At 50.0% G+C, this 22,712-nt stretch overlaps 1 protein-coding gene across 1 annotated transcript in view; it reads left to right on the top strand.

The window, feature by feature from the left end:
• The first annotated feature begins 1,859 nt into the window (after nt 1–1,859).
• Nucleotides 1,860–22,712, top strand: part of LOC140387318 (uncharacterized) — a 65,993-nt gene continuing 45,140 nt past the window's right edge. Inside the window, exons 1-2 of the mRNA XM_072470246.1 lie at nt 1,860–2,023; nt 5,290–5,351. Coding sequence (XP_072326347.1) covers nt 1,860–2,023; nt 5,290–5,351 — 226 coding nt within the window. The remainder of the gene's footprint in view (nt 2,024–5,289; nt 5,352–22,712) is intronic.

Genomic DNA, 22,712 nt, shown 5'->3' with positions numbered 1-22,712 from the left:
GGAACTCCCTACCTAACAGCACTGTGGGTGCACCTACACCGCATGGACTGCAACGGTCCAAGAAGGCAGCTCACCACCACCTTCTCAAGGGCAATTAGGAATGGGCAACAAATGCTGACCTAGCCAGCGAAGCCCACATCCCGTGAATGAATAAAATGAAATTCATAAGGTTGGGCAAAATTAGGCTGGGTTTGTAAAGACAATGTTGGTTAAAGAGCTGCTGTGTTTTTAGGTGGATGGAATTGATTTGGCTCAACTGATGAAATTTATATCCATGTGAATATATATATACAATTTGCCATATCTTCTTCATCGTCTAGACCACTTCCACCTCTGTACATCACCAGTCTCCAGCATGCCCCAGCTCATTGTGCCACTGAAACCTTCATCCATTTCTAATACCTCCACACAACTTTTCCAACTTTCTTCTGCTCGGCCTCCAATCTTTCACCTTTCATCAACTTGAGTTCATCCAAAATTCTGCTGCCTGTACCCTTACACTGCAACAGGTCCCCTTCACCCAACACCCTGACCTACATTACTTCCTCACAGCCCCAGCAACTCTTTGATTATAAAATTCACAACCTTGGGTTCGAATTCCCCATTCGGCCACGTCCTCACCCCTCCCTATCTCTGTACCTTCCTCCAGTTCTCCTCGGAGAACTCTAGCCTTCCTCTAACTCAGGTTTCCTTCCCTTCCCAACCCGCCCTCCCCTCCCTATTGCAGCTTTTCCCTAAACAGTGGGATTCCCTCCCCAAAGCTCACTGCCGCTCCAACTCACTCTCAGCCTGGAAGACCCCAATCAAGCCGACATCTTCGACCAATCTTCTTGTTAATCCTCCTAATTTTTCCTTTTCCATGTTAAATTTTGTTCTCTTCTGCTCAGTATGTGTCCCCTACTGTTAAAGCTGTGGTTCCCAACCTTTTCCTTTTTGCGGACTATAGATCGTCATCAGAAACATTTGCGGGCCACACACCGTACGCAAACCTTTTTAATATTATTTTTACATAGCCAATGGCTTACGGGAGTAAAACTTACATATTAAACAGGTATTAAAAACGCAGCTATTTCTAATAGTTTATGATACACGCACAGTTGCATTGCGGATTATATTACACAAGGATGTTTGTGAAACAAAATAATTGCAAATAATAATGTAATATTGATTATGCTTAATAAATTTAGAGTACCAAATTCTTTTTTTCCAATTGAAGGGCAATTTAGTGTGGCCAATTCACCTACCCTGCATATCTTTTTGGGTTGTGCGGGTGAGACCTACGCAGACACGGGCAGAATGTGCAAACTCCACACAGACTGTGACCAGGGATTGGGGTCGAACCCGCGTCCTTGGCAGCACGAGGGAGCAAACATCGATCACAATACATACAGGGGGCCCGTAAATGTATTATTTTATTCCCCCATGGACCACCCGCAGTACTCTTGCGGACCATAGGTTGGGAACCACTGCATTAAGGCATTAGTGGTTAGCACTGTTGCTTCACAGCACCAAAGACTCGGGTTCGATTCCCGACTTGGGTCACTGTCCGTGCGGAATCTGGACGTTCTCCCAGTGTCTGCGTGGGTTTCCTCCGGGTGCTCCGGTTTCCTCCCACAAGTCCCGAAAGATGTGCTTGTTAGGTGAACTGGACATTCTGAATTCTCTCTCGGTGTACCCGAACAGGCGCCGGAATGTGGCGACTAGGGGATTTTCACATTAACTTCATTGTAGTATTAATGTCAGCCTACTTGTGACACTAATAAAGATTATTATAGAAATGCTGGTCATTATATAAAAGAGTTGGACAGTGGCGTGATGGTGTGGGGATAGAAGCTGTGTTAATATCCTGCTGGATTAGGATGTCCATCAACCTAAGACAGTCTAATCGGTTACCACTGATTTCGTCAGATAATCATCCAGGTGACATCTCGCTGCCAGATTGCACAGAGCATTTTCTGCATCAGCAACTCGACGCAAAGATAGTTGGAAGGAAGCAGTCTTTTTCCAAACCTGCTCCCAAACAGTAAGCAATTTTAAATACCAGTAATGGAATAAAATCAGTGGAACATTACTCACTGACAGCATTCACAATGTTTAAGAAAGGTGATATTTAGCTACAGGAAATCCTCTTTTAGTAATATCAAAATGAAGAATGTTCTTTCCCTTTGATAGCTTTGATATAGAATCATAGAATTTACAGTGCATAAGGAGGCCATTCGGCCCATCGGGTCTGCACCAACCCCTGGAAAGAGCACCCTCCCCAAGCCCACGCCTCCACCCTATCCCCGTAACCCCACCCAACCTTTTTGGACACTCAGGGCAATTTAGCCTGGCCAATCCACCTAACCTGCAAATCTTTGGACTGTGGGAGGAAACCGGAGCACCCGGAGGAAACCCAGGCAGACATGGGGAGAACGTGCAGACTCCGCACAGACAGTTGCCCAAGCCGGGAATCGAACCTGGGACCCTGAAGCTGTGAAGCAACTGTGCTATCAACTGTGCTGCCCATATCTCAAGTGTTCCCCAGTTTTGAATTTAATGATTTTTTTTGTGGTATTAAGAATCAAAGTGAAAGGGGGAAAGCTGCAGGTCCTGTGTGAATAGTTAGTGTTTAGGACACAAAAAAGTTGCTATCAATTCTAAAGTATTTCGCACACTGGCATTCTGTATTTGTGTTTCTGACGTGATTATTGGAGTTGAATGGTTTGTCAATGGACAAATATATCACTTGTATTCTGAGCATTACCGCACGGATTGCTCATGCTATTATGATTCTTTTAAAATTTTACCTAGCAGCAATGTATTTTTTAAAATGTCTTGCAGAAGGCATTTGGTAAAAGCCAAACTAGTTCCCATTTAAAAAATTATCAAAGGAACTTTGAGCTGTCCCCTGAGGTGAGAAATTTCCAATATCGAAAGCAGCTTTTCCAGTAACGCAGATTAGAAAATAATTCTTATTTCTTGCTTTGATTTAAAAAAATGATGCTCTGCTTTATGCTAAAAGTTGTAGGTCACTACTTGCGCTAATTATCTGCGAATGAATCTCGCCACGTTCTGAAATCGTATTTAATAGCTTTCTAATTCCTATTCATTCGCCATCGCCACCTAATTTTGAAGAAAACAGGAACTGCCAATGTTGGGAATGGGGAATAAAAACAGAAAATAGCCGGAGTCTACCTCAAACCCACCTGGACCCGAGAAAACTTTTTTTCCCTGTTCCCACTTTTTCCAGATGCTGTCCGAACATAGGAATTAGGAGCAGGAGTAGGCCACTCGGCCCCTCGAGCCCGCTCTGTCATTCAATAAGATCGTAACTTATGATTGTAACTTCAACCCCACATTCCTGCCGACCCCTGATAACCTTTGATGCCCTTGTTAATCAGGAATCTATCAAGCTTTGCCTTAAATACATTCAAAGATGCTGCTTCCACTATGTTTTGAGGAAGAGAGTTCCAGAGACTCACGACTCTCTAAGAGAAAACAATTCTCCTTATCCCTGTCTAAAATGAACGACCCCTTATTTTTAAACAGTGACCCCCAGTTCTGGATTCTCCAACAAGAGGAAACAGCTTCCCCAGATCCACCCTGTCAATACCCCTCAGGATCTTAAAGGTTGTGATCAAGTCACCTCTTAATCTTCTAAACTTTAATGGATACAAGCCACCGTATCCCCATAACCCCACCTAACCTTTTGTACACTATGGGGCAATTTATCATGGCCAATCTACCTCACCCGCACATCTGTGGACTGTGGGAGGAAACCCGAGCACCCGGAGGAAGCCCACGCAGACACGGGGAGGAAGTGCAAATTCCACACAGACAGTGACCTAAGGCCGGAATTGAACCCTTGAGCTGTGAGGTAGCAGTGCTAACCACTGTGCCGTCGTGCTGCCAATCTATTGATACTGAATCTATGGAATTTGGGAAAATTAAAACCAATGCATCAACTATCTCATTAGCCACTTCTTTCATGCCTTAGGTTGAAGTCCATCCGCACCCAGGGATTTGTCAGCCCGCAGACCCAAGAATTTGTTCAATATCACTTCCCTGGTGATTGTAATGTTGCTGAGTTCCTTGTTCCCTTCCGTTTCCTGATTTACAGCTATTTCTGGGATATTACTTGTGTCATCTATCGTGAAGACAGATGCAAAATATCTGTTTAATTCATCCACCATAGTCATATTTTCCATTACCAATTCCCAAGGCACACTCTTTATATTGGGCCCGCTCACTTTGTTAGCTCTTTTCTTATTTAAATATCTATAGAAACTCTTACTGTCTGTCTTTATATTACTAGCTAGATTTCACTTGTACTCTAGTTTTTCCCTCCTTATCAATACTTTGTCACTCTTTGATGTTCTTTTGACCTGCCACTATGCAAACTTAATACTGTCTTTCAGTTTTTTTTTAGTTAATTTAAGATGATGGGCCCGCCCCTTGACATTCTTCTTCCTCATTGTGCTTTATTTCCAGCAGTTGTTTCTGTTTCTGACTAAACTCAACCATTCCTTAACTGCAGCATCATTTTTTTTCCTTATTGCAATTTGGCATGAAATTGCCTCTTGCAATCTAACTTCCCGACCAGATAATTGGGCATTTTCTCAAGGAGCGTCTGCCCCAATCAAAGCCGTGACTATTGATCGACAGCCCAAGATTCCAACCAGTGCTCCTGGATCACAGTGACATCTGTCTGGATGATTACTTTTTACACATTTAATAATAATTGAAATGCTTGATTATTGACACCAATCTATGTGAAATCTACAACTCTGACATGCACACGTGAGAAAGGCTTTGTGAAGGTTTCCTGTGTGTGTGTGTCAAGGTCAGTTTTGAAAGGAATTAATGCGTTGAGTGGTGCTTGTTAATCACAATCACCAGATCTAAGCTTCGATGTGCATTTTCTTGTTACATCCCTTCAGTGATGACATGGTCACACTGAGAAAATCTGTTTACTGAGCTCCTACTCACGTTGGGGGGGACATGTTCAAGAGGGATAATCTTTCTGGAGATTAAACTGTGTTCGACCTATGCTACCATCAGTTTAATTGTAAGCACGGCTTGTATCAACGATATGCAAGCAGGACAGGGAGGGAGGTCTGAAGTGCTTATCTGGTCGACAAATAATCTGAAATACGACTATCAGACTGAGAAACGCTTCCGTGCATTACTATTCCAGCCAAGGGGTTTAATATGATAATGTGCGGTATTTGAGTAAATTCCCAGTGACCAGCACAACGTTGGAACTCCCAATTTCCATTTGTTACTCAATTGTTTCCTTCCTTTCAGAGTGTTTGTTTGGAGTGCAGCAACAATGAGCAGTTCGGAGAATGAGGTTTACAGCAGTTTGGGTAAGTGATTGCACAAATGAAGGGGTTTGTGGGCCAGGTCTGTTATTTAAAATAAGCCGTTGTGCTCCCGCCGCTGTTAACATTCATGGATGGGGCACCTGCAAACTTCGGCACTTTCTCAATGACCCAATTCCTAATTTAGAAAAAAGAATTGGCCACCAGCTGGTCCATCAAGACTGCCTTACCTAGTCCATCATTAGGTTAAAGTCCAACAGGTTTATTTGGAATCACGAGCTTTTGGAGCGTAGCTCCTTCATCAAGAATGGGGATGCCCATTCCCCAACTAGCCGGCCTGGCAGAGTTTAAAGATATATTGTGGGTGAGATCTTCTGGCTGTTCGTGCTAGCGGGATCTACCAGATCCGCTGACAGTGTACTCCTGCCCGCGGGTTGCCCGGCGGCGTGGGGTGGATTCCCAGGCTGGGTTCACGGACCCGAGCCGCATGATGTCGGTGGAAGGAGGCGGTACACTGTTCGCCGGTGGCGGGATTCTCTGCTCGCACCACCGTCGATGGGATTTCCCGTTGAAGCCACCCCACGTCATGGGGAACCCGGGCTTGCGGCGGATACAGAGAATCCCGCTGCCAGCGGACAGCCGGAGAATTCCGGCTCCCATTTACAGCGGCGGGAGGCCTCCTGCTGCCGAGATAAACGTCGCGAAGAGGCCAGAGGATCGCGCCCAAAGTGGTTCCCATTTTAGAGGGAGATGAGGAGGAATTACTTCACTCTTTGGAATTCGATTCTACAGGGAGTAGTGGAGACTGGATCATTGAATATATTCAAGGTGGGTTTTGACAGATCTTTGACAAGGGAGCTAAGGGTATTGGGGCACATCAGATCCACCATGATCTTATTGCCTGGTGGAGCAGGCTGGAGGGGGCAAATACGTTAATAGATTTTAAAGGTGGGGGGGGCAGGAGGTTTGAGGCAAAACCTTTTCACCCAAAGGGTGGAGGGAATCTAGAATTCGCTGCCTGAAAGGGTGCTGGAGGCAGGAACAGTCATAACATTAAAGAAGCATTAAGGTGAGCACTTGAAATGCCACAGCATACAAGGCTACCGACCAAGTGCTGGGAAATGGGATTGGAATTGATGGCCGGCACAGACAAGCTGGGCTGAAGGGCCTCTGTCCTGTAAAACTCTACGAATGGCGCACTCCTGCTCTTTTTAAAAAGTGATTAACTATTTATTTAAATAAAGATTAGAGATGCCAATGGGTTTTTCTGGCCCCCTCGCTCACCGCCTTTGTTCTCTTCTGTGAGTAAAAGAAATTGAACCATTGCATTAAATTGTAAGACAGTGCGTGTCTTTGCAAAGGTTGGAATAACGAGTCACGTTGTTACATCCATTGGTTTAAAGCTGAGTCAGGCAGCTCCGACCTGATCAAACCCGACCTGAGCATTGAATTTGAGCCACCACAGGACGAATATATTGACGTTGGGGAGGTGCAGACTCACCGGAATGACACCCGTAGCTCCTAAGGTTAAATAATGAGTACAGGTTTCACAGGCCAGTGGAGATTCTTTTTTTTTTTTTAAATCATTTTTATTAAAGGTTTTCATAAAATATTAATAACAAAATGAAAAAAGAACCCAACAGGGTTAAGTACAAAACACAGTCCAGAAAAGCAACCCTCCATATCCCCCTCCCCCCGTACATAAATAATAAATTAACATTAACACCCCGACTTAATACAACAAGTATATACACCCTCTCAGACCCCCCAGTGTAAATAACAAAAACAAAAATAAAGTAGTAAAGTAACCCCCCCCCCCCCCCACCCCCCGAGTTGCTGCTGCCATTGACCAATGTCTACTGCTCTGCCAGGAAGTCTAAGAACGGTTGCCACCGCCTAAAGAACCCTTGTACCGACCCTCTCAAGGCGAAGTTCCCCCTCTCCAATTTAATAAACCCCGCCATACCGTTGATCCAGGATTCCATGCTTGGGGGCCTCGCATCTTTCCACTGAAGAAGAATCCTTCGCCGGGCTACCAGGGACACAAAGCCAGAATTCCGGCCTCTTTCGCCTCCTGCACTCCCGGCTCCTCTGCCACCCCAAATATTGCGAGCCCCCAGCCCGGTTTGACCCTGGATCCTACCACCCTCGACACCGTCCTTGCTACGCCCTTCCAAAATTTCTCCAGCGCTGGGCATGCCCAGAACATATGGGTGTGGTTTGCTGGGCTCCCTGAGCACCTAACACCTGTCCTCACCCCCAAAAAACTGGCTCATCCTTGTCCCGGTCATGTGTGCCCTGTGCAGCACCTTTAACTGTATGAGGCTGAGCCTCGCGCACGATGAGGAAGAGTTCACCCTCCCCAGGGCATCTGCCCACGCCCCTTCCTCAATTTCCTCTCTGAACTCCTCCTCCCACTTACCTTTTACCTCCACCACCGAGGCCTCCTCCTCCTCCTGCATCACCTGGTTAATTTCCGAGATCTTCCCCACTCCCACCCACCCCCCCGAGAGCACCCTGTCCTGTACTGTGTGTGGCCGTAGCCGCGGGAATTCCACCACCTGCCGTCTGGCAAACGCCCTTACCTGTAAGTACCTGAAGGTGTTCCCCGGGGGAGCCCGTACTTCTCCTCCAGCTCACCCAGGCTCGCAAACTTCCCGTCCACAAACAGGTCCCCCAACTTTCGTATCTCTATCCTGTGCCACTCCGAAAACCCTTCACCTGTTCTCCCTGGGGCGAACTGGTGGTTCCCCTGTATTGGGGTCCCCGCCGAGGCCCCAACTTCCCCCCTGTGCCGCCTCCACTGCCCCCAAATTTTGAGGGCAGCCACCACCACCGGGCTCGTGGTATACCTCCTTGGAGGGAGCGGCAGCGGCGCCGTTGCCAGCGCCCCCAGACTCGTACCCACACAAGACGCCGTCTCCAGCCTCTTCCATGCAGCCCCTCCCCCTCCATCACCCACCTGCGCACCATCGTCGCATTGGCGGCCCAGTAGTATCCACAAAGGTTGGGCAGCGCCAGTCCCCCCCCATCTCTACTCCGCTCCAGGAACACCCTTCTCACCCTCGGAGTCCGTCGCGCCCACGCAAACCCCATTATACTCCTGTTAACCCTCCTGAAAAAAGCCTTCGGGATAAACACGGGGAGGCACTGGAACAGGAACAAAACCCTTGGGAGCACCATCATTTTGATTGACTGCACCCTACCCGCCAAGGACAGCGGCAACGCGTCCCACCTCTTGCACTCCTCCTCCATTTGCTCCACCAGCCTTGTAAAATTAAGCCTATGCAGGGCCCCCCAGCTCCTGGCCACCTGGACTCCCAAGTACCTGAAGCTCCTCTCCGCCTTTTTTGGTGGGAGTCGCAAATCCCCCTCTCCTGGTCCCCTGGATGAACTACGAACAGCTCGCTCTTCCCCATGTTGAGCTTGTACCCCGAAAAGTCCCGGAATTCCCTAAGAATCCTCATTACATCCGGCATTCCTCCCACCGGGTCCGCCACATACAGCAGCAGGTAGTCCGCATAAAGTGACACCCTATGATCCTCCCCACCCCGCACCAACCCCCTCCAGTTCCTTGACTCCCTCAGTGCCTTAGCCAGGGGTTCAATCGCCAGCGCGAAGAGCAGGGGGGATAAGGGACACCCCTGTCTCATCCCTTGGTGCAACCGAAAGTACTCGGACCTCCTCCTGTTTGTGGCCATACTCGTCATCGGGACCTCATACAGCAGGCTAACCCACCTGACAAATCCCTCCCCAAACCCGAACCTCTTCAGCACCTCCCACAGGTACCCCCACTCTACCCTATCGAAGGCTTTCTCAGCGTCCATCGCCACCACTATCTCCGCCTCCCCCTCCCTCGCCGACATCATGATAACGTTCAAAAGCCTCCGCACATTCGCATTCAACTGCCTCCCCTTCACAAACCCCGTCTGGTCTTCATGGATGATCTGCGGCACACAATCCTCAATCCTCGTGGCTAAGACCTTCGCCAGCACCTTGGCATCTACATTTAGCAAGGAGTTCGGTCTGTAAGACCCACACAAAGGGGATCCTTGTCCCGCTTCAGGATCAAGGAGATCAGTGCCCGGGACATCGTCGGGGGCAAACCCCCCCCTCCCTTGCCTCATTGAAGGTCCTAACTAACATATGGACCTGTTGGGCCCGCTATTTTTTATAAATTTCAACCGGGAAATCGTCCAGCCCCGGTGCCTTCCCCGCCTGCATGCTTCCTATCCCTTTGATCAGCTCCTCCAGCCCAATCAGGGCCCCCAATCCCGCCACCAGTCCCTCTTCCCCCTTTGGAAACCTCAATTGGTCTAGGAAGCGGCCCATCCTGTGGGGGCTCGGATCGGTACAATTCCTCGTAGAAGTCCCTGAAGGCCCCATTGATGCCAACTCCATTCTGCACCACACTCCCTCCCCCATCCTTAACTCCCCCGATCTCCCTAGCTGCATCCCGCTTCCGAAGCTGATGCGCCAGCATCCGGCTTGCCTTTTCCCCATACTCGTAGACTGCCCCCTGGGCCTTCCTCCACTGCACCTCCGCCTTCAATTCGGCCTGGAGGCTACGCCTCTTCCTCAACAATCCTTCCTCGTGCTCCTCCGCATACCTCCTGTCTACCCTCACCATCTACCCCACCAGCCTCTCCCTCTCCCCCCGCTCTCTCCACTCCTTGTGGGCCCTAATGGAGATCAGCTCTCCCCTCACCACCGCCTTCAGTGCCTCCCATACCATCCCCACTCGGACCTCCCCGTTGTCGTTGGTCTCCAAGTACCTCTCTATACTTCCTCGGACCCGCTCGCTCACCTCCTCGTCCGCCAACAACCCCACCTCCAAGCTCCACAGCGGGCGCTGGTCCCTCTCCTCCCCCATCTCCAAGTCCACCCAATGCGGGGCGTGGTCCGAAATGGCTATTGCCGAATACTCAGTATCCTCTACTCTCGCTATCTGCGCCCTACTCAAGGTGAAAAAGTCGATTCGGTAATAAGCCTTATGGACATGTGAGAAGAATGAAAATTCCCTAGCCCCCGGCCTTTCAAACCTCCAAGAGTCCACCCCTCCTATCTGGTCCATAAACCCCCTCAGCATTCTAGCCGCTGCCGGCTTCCTACCCGTCCTAGACCTGGAGCGATCCAGTGCCGGTTCCAGCACCGTGTTAAAGTCTCCCCCCATTATCAGGCCCCCTACTTCCAAGTCTGGGATCCAACCCAACATACGCCGCATAAAACCCGCATCGTCCCAGTTTGGGGCATACATATTGACCAGTACCACCCTCTCTCCCTGCAACTTACCACTTACCATTATGTACCGACCGCCATTATCTGCCACAATGCTCGACGCCTCAAACGACACCTTCTTTCCCACCAAGATCGCCACCCCTCGATTTTTGGCATCCAGCCCCGCGTGAAATACCTGACCTACCCACCCTTTCCTCAATCTTACCTGGTCTGCCACCTTCAGGTGTGCCTCCTGAAGCATAACCACATCCGCCTTGAGCCCCTTCAGGTGCGCGAACACGCGGGCCCACTTAACTGGCCCATTCAGTCCCCTTACATTCCAGGTTATCAGCCGGATCAGGGGGCTACCTGCCCCCTCCCACTAGCCATGACCCCTCCTCGGCCAGCCACACGCCCGCACCCCACACCCGGCCCGTTCCCCGCAGCAGCATACCCCCGTCTCGATCCCCCCACTTGCTCCAGCTCCTCCTTGACCATAGCAGCAGCAACTCGATCCCCCCCCCTGGCTAGGACGCATCCTAGCTGATTTACTCCCCCCATTGCACCTCCGCAAGTCAGCTGACTCCTGCTGACCCCGGCCACTCCCGCCTCTCCCTCGACTCCTCCCATTGTGTGGCACACCCTCCTCTCCCGTCCCCATCCATAGGCTCTCCCCCTCCCCTTTCCGTTCTGAGTGCGGGAAACAACCCTCGCTTCCCTGCCCCGCCCCCTCCAGTCTTCAGCGCGGGAAAAAGCCTGCGCTTTCCACCTATCAGGACTCGCCACCTCTGACGTAGCTCCTTTTACAGGCCCGGTCCCCTCACCCCTGACTCGGGCCTCCCCCTCCCCGCGGGGCCCCATCACACCTCCAAGAGCCCCCCCGACCAACCCAACCAAAACAGTGCCCAACCCGCCCCAGCCACCCTCACCGACCCAAAAGAGAAAAACACAGAGAAGAAGAAACCCGGAGCAATACAAAGGCCCCCCCACCTCGAAACAAAAATAAACATAGCATATCAACCGCAGTCCCCAATCGCCCATCCCGACCATCAGTCTGTGTCCAACTTCTCGGCCTGAAAAAAGGCCCACGCCTCCTCCGGAGACTCAAAATAATGGTGCCGGTCCTTGTAGGTGACCCACAGTCGCGCCGGCTGCAGCATGCCAAACTTCACCCCCTTCCTGTGCAGCACCGCCTTCGCTCGATTGTACCCGGCCCTCCTCTTCGCCACCTCCGCACTGCAGTCCTGGTATATCCGAACCTCCGCGGTCTCCCACCTGCTGCTCCTCTCCTTCTTGGCCCACCTGAGCACACACTCCTGATCAACGAACCGATGGAACCTCACCAGCACCGCCCGTGGAGGCTCATTAGCCATGGGCCTCCTCGCCTGCACTCTATGGGCACCTTCCAGCTCCAGGGGCCCCTGGAAGGACCCCGCTCCCATCAGCGAGTTCAACAAGATGACCACATAGGCCCACACGTCCGGCCCCTCCAGCCCCTCCGGGAGACCCAGAATCTGCAGATTCTTCCGCCTCGACCGATTCTCCGTCTCCTCGAACCGTTCCTGCCATTTCTTGTGGAGCGCCTCGTGCGCCTCCAGCCTCGCGGATCGCCACCCCCTGGGCCGTCTGTGTCTCCAGCAGCTTATCAATAGACGCCTTCATCAGCTCTAGCAGGTCCGTTTTAATCTCTCTGAAGCAGCGCTGGATACCCTCCTGCTGCTCTTCCGCCCACTGCCTCCACGCTGCCTGGTCTCCGCCCGTCGCCATTTTGTCCTTCTTCCCTCGCACCTACTTTGGGTCCACCACCACCTTTTTTGTCGCTCCGCTCCTAGTTGAAGCCATATACTGACGGGGAGCTGTTGTATACTCCTTCCCACACCGGGAAACGTCGAAAAAGTGGGCCCTGAAAAGAGCCTGAAAGTCCATTTTTGCGGGAGCCGCCGAATGTGCGACTTAGCTCCGCATAGCCGCAACCGGAAGTCGCCAGTGGAGATTCCAGTGCTACCCGAGCTAATGTCCTTTGAGTGAGATGTCAGGTCCTCCTGAAGCAGGGGTTTGCTGTTTGTAAACTAGCTGCTGCACTTGGCTCTACGCAAAACACATAAAGATATTACTTGTGCCCCCAAGCTACAAAGTTTAGCATTGGCGTAGGATGGTCGCAGCTTCAAACGGATGTTGATTTTGGAATGCAGGTCAGCAGCGAAAGCCCAAACTGCTTTCAGAGTTGCACCGCGGTGTGGCCACAACAATGGGGCTGGATTTTCGAAGCCCAGTAGGTGTGGGCAGGCAGAAGGAGCACCATGAGAGAAAGAGAGAGAGAGAGAGCACTAGTTTGCCCAGGCATTTTCCTGAAAGTGGCGTGGTTTGCCAGTTAAGCCAATTAAGGGGGTTCTCCTACAGGCTGGCCCCCAGTGATGGCGGAAGCAAGGTTGTTGTAAGGAGGCGACCTTACAATGGTTACATCTCAGGCTGCAAGGTGTCCTGTGGAATGGTTTCGCATCCACCATGGCAATCTCGCAGTTGTGGCGTTTTAAATTTCAACAATTTAAAAAGTTCTCACTCATCTATATTGAATCATAGAATCCCTACAGTGCAGATGGAGGCCATTCGGCCCTGTCATGATATGCAAACAATGAACACTCAGAATAGGACACAACCAATGGGCAGTCAGGACACTCAGAGGTGGCATCACCACAAGGGGGCATGACAAACACTATAAAAGGGATGAGGCACTCACACCCTGCCTCTTTCCACAGACGGACATCTAGAGAGTTAGACAGGGTTGATCAGCAGCATCACACCCAGCACGTGGCTTAGAGCAAGCTGGTACAGTTAGACTGAGTTACTACAGTTAGATTAGCAGAGAGTCGAACTCATTTGAGAACTGTGTTAATAGTTCAATAAACACGTTGAACTCATTTCAGAGTCTGGAGCATCCTTTAGTTAAGCCTGCATCAAGTAGCAGCCTGTGTTATCCGAAGCAGCATAACACAAAACCCATTCGGTCTACACCGACCCTTTGACAGACCATCAGACCAAGGCCAACCCCCCACCCTATTCCCGTAACCCCACCCAACGTTTGGACCCGATGGGGCAATTTTATCATGGCCAATCCACCTAACCTGCACATCTTTGGACTGTGGGAGGAAACCTGAGCACCCGGAGGAAACCCACGCAGACACAGGGAGAAAGTGCAAACCCCACACACAGTCACCTGAGATCGGAATCGAACCCGGGTCCCTGGTGCTGTGAAGCAGCCGTGCTAACCACCATGCCGCCCATTGGCAGGGGCTGCAGATCTCTGTATTGGGAAGGCCTCATTACCTGCTCTCCAGCTTGAGGAACCCATCCGCAGTCCTGAATTGGACACTGATTGGCCAATCCTGCAAATATTGTCACTGTTCCTAACTCGGTGCAGGGACTAGACCCGCATTGATCCTGACCCCTAAATGGAAAATCTAGACCTGGTCAGATTAATTTACATTCTAACTGTGTTATCAGTTTCACATCAATGCAATAGTGTAAATGCCATCCTCAGATTTGGTGTTATAGAAATGTAGGTAATTGGGGGCTGGTTTAGCACAGTGGGCTACACAACTGGCTTGTAATGCAGAACAATGCCAGCAGCGCGGGTTCAATTCCCGTACTGGCCTCCCCTAACAGGCGCCGAAATGTGGCGACTAGGGGCTTTTCACAGTAACTTCATTGATGTTAACCGTTTTAGTTGCTGTGATATGAAGAGTCTAAAGTTCTTGTTCCTTTTCACTGAACACCATTTATTTCACTTCCACAGCCTCTGCACAAAACTCTTAACAACGCACCACCTGACAGAGGCCACCTGAAGCCCCTTTACATACCAGTGTCAATTAATGGATACTTAACATAAATGAGACAACTAATTGCAATATCTCTTAACCCATTACTTAACAGTCTCCCCTTCCTTGGAGAAAAAAAAAAATTAGGTGAAAACAAAATTTCAAGAAACTCAAAAACACACACATGTCCCCCCCTTTTTTATTGTTTAGACGAGAAAGAAAAAAAAAAGTCACAGAAGCAAGCGCCCTTCATTAACAATATCCAAAAGTTTCTGTGAACTCGCCCCTCTTTTCGTAAAACAGTCTGACAGTTGATAGCTCCTGTCGACCCATTTAATTTTTGTTATTTCCCCTCTGTCCAACATCTGCTTCAAACTTGCGATGTCTATCCGTAACCTCTTTTCATTGACACTTTTTTGTAGAGTGCACATTTTCCCACAGGGATTTATTGTCAATGTGACAGTCAATAGGTATATTACCCAAATCCCCTAATCCCAAAATTTCTGTCAATATACTTATATAAACGGCCATATCCACTGCCTCTACAAGGCTTAACGTCTCAGCAGCCAACGTGCTTTTTACCACTCTCCTTACTTTCTTTGTTTCCCACACAAGCGGGCAACATTTACCATTGTTCCCCAAAAGGAAAATTATAAAACCTCCTGCACTTGAAACCCCATCACATAAATTTGCGTAGGACGGATCACTATAAGCTATGAGTTTCAAGTGCTTAAGGTCACCTAAAACCGGGAACTTCAAAACACACTCCTGCATTTTTAGTTTGGCCAATGCTTTATTTGCTCTTATTATGTCTTCCACTTTGGGATCATTCATTATTGTACTCAACTCTAAGACATCAAAACAGCGGAGAGATGGCAGATGGAGTTTAATCCGGACAAATGTGAGGTAATGCATTTTGGAAGGGCTAATGCAGGTAGGGAATATACAGTGAATGGTAGAACCCTCAAGAGTATTGAAAGTCAAAGAGATCTAGGAGTACAGGTCCACAGGTCATTGAAAGGGGCAACACCAGGTGGAAAAGGTAGTCAAGAAGGCATACGGCATGCTTGCCTTCATTGGCCGGGGCATTGAGTATAAGAATTGGCAAGTCATGTTGCAGCTGTATAGAACCTTAGTTAGGCCACACTTGGAGTATAGTGTTCAATTCTGGTCGCCACACTACCAGAAGGATGTGGAGGCTTTAGAGAGGGTGCAGAAGAGATTTACCAGAATGTTGCCTGGTATGGAGGGCATAAGCTATGAGGAGCGATTGAATAAACTCGGTTTGTTCTCACTGGAACGAAGGAGGTTGAGGGGCGACCTGATAGAGGTATACAAAATTATGAGGGGCATAGACCGAGTGGATAGTCAGAGGCTTTTCCCCAGGGTAGAGGGGTCAATTACTAGGGGGCATAGGTTTAAGGTGAGAGGGGCAAGGTTTAGAGTAGATGTACGAGGCAAGTTTTTTTACGCAGAGGGTAGTGGGTGCCTGGAACTCACTACCGGAGGAGGTAGTGGAAGCAGGGACGATAGGGACATTTAAGGGGCATCTTGACAAATATATGAATAGGATGGGAATAGAAGGATACGGACCCAGGAAGTGTAGAAGATTGTAGTTTAGTCGGGCAGTATGGTCGGCACGGGCTTGGAGGGCCGAAGGGCCTGTTCCTGTGCTGTACATTTCTTTGTTGTTGTTCATGTCCGGTCTAGTCTGTCTACCTAACCAGTTCAGTTGCCCAATTAAACTTTGCAGTTGCTCTTTTTCTATCTTTGAAACCATTGCGTCTTTTTGTGAAACTCGGCCACGACTAATTGCTATTGGGGTGATGCTTTCCAAATAAGATTGCTGACGTAAAGTTGCCCCTAACTTAGTCTGTCCAATTTCCAGTCCAATATATTTAAATGCACCAGAAGCCTGACTTCCAACCCTGAATTCTTTCCTCAAACCAGAAATTACAATAGCTTCAAAATAACTAGTCCCACCCCACAAAAATCATCGACATGCATCATAAAAATGCCAGAAAGATTTCCTTTATAGTGCCAGTAAAACATTGCAGGATCTGCTTTCAACTGGCAACAGCCTAACTTTAACAAAACTGACCTTACCGAAAAATACCAGACTCTAGATGAATCATTTAATCCATATACACATTTGTTCAACTTCCAGAGTACCCCTTCTGTGTTAACTGCTTCTTTAGGAGAACGGAGAAAAATGTCTCTCTGGAGCTGATGCCCCTGCAAAAAGGCAGCTTTTACATCTATAGATTTGCATTCCCATGCCTTTGTGGCTAATAGAGCCAAGAAGATCTTTAAAAAAACCTTTCCTGCTGTAGGTGAATCTACCCTTAAATCCTGATCTTCTAAGTTTTCTTCAAATCCCCTTGCCACAAGCCTGGCCTTTGCCTTATAAGTTCCATCTGGAAGAATCTTTTCTGTGCAAATCCATCTGTGGGATAGAGCTCTTTGTCCCCTATCCGGTACTTCCGTGTATACCCCAAATTCACTCCAACTATGCAATTCTTGCTGTTTAGCTTCTTTAATAACTTTTTCATCTAATTTATTTGAAGCCACCAAAATCTCACGTGCATGTGGGCTTCTACTCCTATTAGTATTCGTAGTCTTACTCATGTTCCGAGATCTTGACAAACTACGTCCCCTCTCCCGCCTGGTCTCTCGTTCTGTACTGCTACTGCTTGATCTTTCCCTTCTGCTGTGGGATGTCCTTTCAATAGTTCTCGACCTTTTCCTGCGGACCTGTTCACTATCCGATGTACTATCTGAACTGGCACTGCGTTTCTGTGCCCTCCATTTTTGAACTTTGTTTTCTCCATCCATAGTCTTGACTCCTTCCCCTGAATTCTGTACATTCAACCAATGTTTATACTTTCCAGTGGCCTTCCCTGCTCTACTAATAACAGTTGCATCCTTCCATTGACTAGACCCTTCAGGCAAGTATGTCACTTTTGTACCAACTTTTGGCAGTTGCCCTTTCGGAAAAATGGCCTGTTTTAATTCACCAGAAGTGTTGTGTTCCTCCACAGAAACCCTGTCTATATCCTCATAATTCTGTAACACATGCGTACCAGATGACTCTGGTTCCTCGTCATGTCTGTCTGCTCTGTCTAAACTTGAAAATTTGTAATCTGTACCCATTATCCTGGATGAATGGACCCTAACAGTTTGATTACCATGTTGCAAAATAATTGTTTTGCCATCTATGCCTATGATCTTCCCTGGGCCTTTCCATTCATTAGAATTGTCTCTCTTATAGTATACCATGCCTCCTTGCTGAAAAACGGCATCTGATGGCCGTACGTTATGTCTTTTAAAAAAAATATATATTTTATTAAAGTTTTTCGATCAAAAATAATTTTCCATTTTTACAACTTTGTAGCAAAATGTACATTGACTGTTATTTGACTGTTATTTAAACAATATATTAACTAACAACAAGTGCAGAAAAAGAAATAGTAACATTGAAAAAATAAATATAATTTTAAACAACTAGCATGGAAAAGAACAAAAAAAAAACCAAGGACCCACATGTACCCTCCCCTCCCCCTCCCCCCTGGGTTGCTGCTGCTGTCTTTCCTGTTTTCCCTTATCGCTCTGCGAGATAGTCAAGGAACGGTTGCCACCGCCTGGTGAACCCCTGAGCCGAACCTCTTAGTGCGTACTTTATTCGCTCCAATTTTATAAACCCTGCCATGTCGTTTATCCAGGCCTCCACGCCCGGGGGTTTAGCTTCTTTCCACGTAAGTAGAATCCTTCGCCGGGCTACTAGGGACGCAAAGGCCAAAACATCGGCCTCTCTCGCCTCCTGCACTCCCGGCTCTTCTGCAACCCCAAATATAGCCAACCCCCAGCTTGGTTCGACCCGGACCCCCACCACCTTTGAGATCACTCTTGCCACACCCACCCGGAACCTGTGCAATACCGGACATGACCAAAACATGTGGGTGTGGTTCGCCGGGCTTCCCGCGCACCTACCCCACCTATCCTCCACTCCAAAAAATCTACTCAGCCTTGCTCCAGTCATATGTGCCCTGTGTAGAACCTTGAATTGGATCAGGCTGAGCCTGGCACACGAGGACGAGGAATTTACCCTACTTAGGGCATCTGCCCACAGCCCCTCCTCAATCTCTTCCCCCAGCTCCTCCTCCCATTTACCCTTTAGCTCCTCTACCATCGTATCCCCCTCGTCTCTCATTTCCCTGTATATATCGGACACTTTACCATCACCGACCCATGCCCCCGAGATCACTCTGTCCTGGATCCCCTGTGCCGGGAGCTGCGGAAATTCCCTCACCTGTCGCCTTGCAAATGCCCTCACTTGCATATATCGGAAGGCATTCCCAGGTGGCAACTCGTATTTTTCTACCAGTGCTCCCAGACCCGTCCCGTCCAAGAACAAGTCCTTCAATTTCACAATTCCTGCTCGTTGCCAAGATTGGAATCCCCCATCTATCCTTCCCGGGACGAACCTGTGGTTGTTCCTTATCGGGGACCACACCGAGGCACCCGTCACCCCCCTATGTCGTCTCCACTGCCCCCAAATCTTCAAAGTCGCCACCACCACTGGGTTTGTGGTGTATTTTTTCGGGGAAAACGGTAACGGCGCCGTCGCCAGTGCTTTTAAACTTGTTCCCCTACAGGACGCCATCTCCAGCCTTTTCCACGCCGCTCCTTCTTCTTCCCTCATCCACTTACATACCATAGACACGTTGGCGGCCCAATAGTAATCACTCAGGCTCGGCAGTGCCAGTCCCCCTCTGTCCCTCCTACGCTGCAGGAACCCCCTCTTTACCCTTGGGGTCTTTCCAGCCCACACAAAGCTCATAATACTCCTATCCACTTTCTTGAAGAAGGCCTTTGTAATCAGTATGGGGAGGCACTGAAACACGAAAAGAAACCTCGGGAGGACCACCATTTTAACCGCCTGTACCCTACCCGCCAATGACAGGGGCACCATGTCCCACCTTTTAAAGTCCTCCTCCATCTGCTCTACCTGTCGTGTCAGGTTAAGTTTATGCAAGGTTCCCCAGTTCCTAGCCACCTGGATCCCTAGATATCGAAAGTCCCTTGCTACTCTCCTCAGCGGCAGATCGTCTATTCCCCTGCCCTGTTCCCCGGGGTGCATCACTCTTTCCCATGTTCAATTTGTATCCCGAGAACTCTCCAAACTCCCTGAGTGTCTGCATTGTCTCAGGCATCCCCTCCACTGGGTCCGCCACAGATAGCAGCAGATCATCCGCATATAATGACACCCGATGTTCCTCTCCTCCTCTAAGCATCCCTCTCCACTTCTTAGAGCCCCTCAGCGCTATGGCCAATGGCTCGATTGCCAACACGAACAGTAACGGGGACAAGGGACACCCCTGTCTTGTGCCCCTATGTAATCGTAAATAGTCGGATCGTTGCCTGTTTGTAACCACGCTTGCCACCGGGGCCCCGTACAGGAGCTGAACCCATCTGATGAACCCCTCTCCAAATCCAAATCTCTTCAGTACCTCCCACAGGTAGTCCCACTCCACTCTATCGAATGCCTTCTCTGCATCCATTTCCACCACTATCTCCGCCTCCCCCTCCGGTGGGGGCATCATCATTACCCCCAGCAACCTTCGTATGTTGGCATTCAATTGCCTCCCTTTAACAAACCCTGTCTGGTCGTCATGTACCACCCCTGGGACACAGTCCTCTATCCTAGTCGCCATCACCTTGGCCAGTAACTTGGCATCTACATTTAGGAGGGAGATGGGCCTGTATGACCCTCACTGCAGCGGGTCTTTGTCTCGTTTCAGGATCAACGATATCGTCGCCTCCGACATTGTCGGGGGTAGTGTCCCCCTTTCCTTAGCCTCATTGAAGGTTCTCGCCAGGAGTGGGGCCAGTAGGTCCACATATTTCCTGTAAAATTCCACCAGGAACCCATCTGGTCTCGGGGCCTTTCCTGCCTGCATGTTCCCGATTCCTTTTACCACCTCCTCCACCTCAATCTGCGCTCCCAGACCTGTCACCTCCTGCTCTTCAACCCTCGGGAACTCCAACTGGTCCAAGAAGTGCATCATTCCCTCTTTCCCCTCCGGGGGTTGGGACTTTTACAGCCTCTCATAGAATGACTTAAACACCCCGTTCACCCTCTCCGCCCTCTGTTCCATCCTTCCCTCCCCGTCCCTAATTCCTCCGATCTCTCTCGCCGCCCCCCTCTTCCTAAGTTGTTGGGCCAGCAGTCGGCTCGCCTTTTCCCCATACTCGTATTGTATTCCCTGTGCCTTCCTCCACTGCATCTCCGCCTTACCCGTGGTCAGCAGGTCAAACTCCGTCTGTAGTCTCCGTCTTTCCCTGTATAACCCTTCATCCGGGGCCTCCGCATATTGCCTATCCACCCTCAGAATCTCCCCGATCAGTCTCTCCCTTTCTTTCCCCTCTTCTTTCCCCTTGTGGGCTCTTATGGAAATCAGCTCCCCCCTAACCACCGCTTTCAGCGCCTCCCATACTACTCCCACCTGGACCTCTCCATCATCGTTGACCTCTAGGTACCTTTCAATACATCCCCTCACCCTTCCACATACCCCCTCATCTGCCACCAGTCCCATGTCTAATCTCCAAAGTGGGCGCTGCTCCTTCTCCTCTCCTAGATCCAGATCCACCCAGTGTGGGGCGTGATCTGAAACGGCTATAGCCGAATATTCCGTTCCTGCCACTTTCGGGATCAGCGCCCTTCCCAGGACAAAAAAGTCTATCCGGGAGTATACTTTATGGACGTGGGAGAAGAAGGCAAACTCCTTACTCCTCGGTCTAGCAAATCTCCAGGGATCTACTCCTCCCATCTGCTCCATAAACCCCTTAAGCACCTTGGCCGCTGCCGGCCTCCTCCCGGTCCTAGATCTGGACCGGTCCAGCCCTGGGTCCAGCACCGTGTTGAAGTCCCCCCCCCCCAATACCAAATTTCCCATCTCTAGGTCCGGGATGCGCCCCAACATACGCTTCATAAAACCCGCGTCATCCCAGTTCGGGGCATATACGTTCACCAGCACCACCGCCTCACCTTGCAATCTGCCACTCACCATCACGTACCTGCCCCCACTGTCCGCCACTATGGTCTTAGCCTCAAACAGTACCCATTTCCCCACCAGTATTGCCACCCCTCTATTTTTCGCATCTAATCCTGAGTGGAAAACCTGTCCCACCCATCCTCTCCTTAATCTGACCTGATCCGCCACTTTCAGGTGCGTCTCTTGAAGCATAACCACATCCGCCTTCAGCCTCTTTAGGTGCGCAAATACCCTTGCCCTCTTAATCGGCCCGTTCAACCCTCTCACGTTCCACGTGATCAACCGGGTTGGGGGGCCCTTTATTACCCCCCCCCCCCCCCCCCATCGTCGACTAGCCATCCCCTTTTTTAAACCAGCTCCTCACCCGGGTCCCACGCACCCGTTTGTCCCCCAGACGGCGCCCTCCCGTCCCAACCATCCCATCCCATCTCAGCTCCCCCTTACCCTCAGCAGCAGCAACCCAGTTAATCCCCCCCCCCCCCGCTAGATTCCCTTCTAGCATGATTGCTCCCCCCATATTGCTTCCGGGAGTCAGCAAACTCTGGCTGACCTCGGCTTCCCCCGTTTACCCTTGGCCTCCCTGCGTGTGGGGCCCCCTTCCTTCCTGCGTCCACTTTTCCCGCCACAATTTCCGTAGCGCGGGAGAAAAGCCCGCGCTTCCCTCTCGGCCCCGCCCCTAATGGCGCAGTTCCCTCTCCCCTTCCCTGTCCCCTTCCCCACCGGCGCCCACATTTCTTCGTGTCCCCCCCCCCCTCTGGGGGTGGGGGAGAAAAAATTCTCCCGTCCAACATTTTTACAGATAAGCCCTCCCCCTCTCCCCCCTTTACAATTCCTTGCCACCACCTCGCTACTTCTTTCCAAACATCCATTCCTCAAATCTAGTCCAACTTCTCTTCTTGAATAAATGCCCACGCCTCCCCCGCCATCTCGAAGTAGTGGTGTTTGCCCTGGTGTGTAACCCACAGTCTTGCCGGCTGCAACATTCCAAATTTCACTTTTCCTGTGGAGCACCGCCTTGGCCCGGTTAAAACTCGCCCTCCTTCTCGCCACCTCCGCACTCCAATCTTGATACACGCGGATCACCGCGTTCTCCCACCTGCTACTCCGTGTCTTCTTAGCCCATCTCAGGACCATCTCTCTGTCTTTGTAGCGGTGGAACCTCACCACTATTGCTTGCGGTATTTCCCCTGCCTTCGGTCTTCTCACGAGGACCCGGTATGCTCCCTCCACTTCCAGGGGGCCCGTCGGGGCCTCAGCTCCCATTAAAGTATGGAGCATCGTACTCACATACACCCCAACATCCGCTCCCTCTGACCCTT

Source organism: Scyliorhinus torazame, chromosome 12, assembly GCF_047496885.1.
Source record: "Scyliorhinus torazame isolate Kashiwa2021f chromosome 12, sScyTor2.1, whole genome shotgun sequence".
Taxonomy (NCBI): domain Eukaryota; kingdom Metazoa; phylum Chordata; class Chondrichthyes; order Carcharhiniformes; family Scyliorhinidae; genus Scyliorhinus; species Scyliorhinus torazame.
The sequence above is the reverse complement of the archived record's forward strand: the minus strand, read 5'-3'. Positions and strand labels throughout refer to the sequence as shown.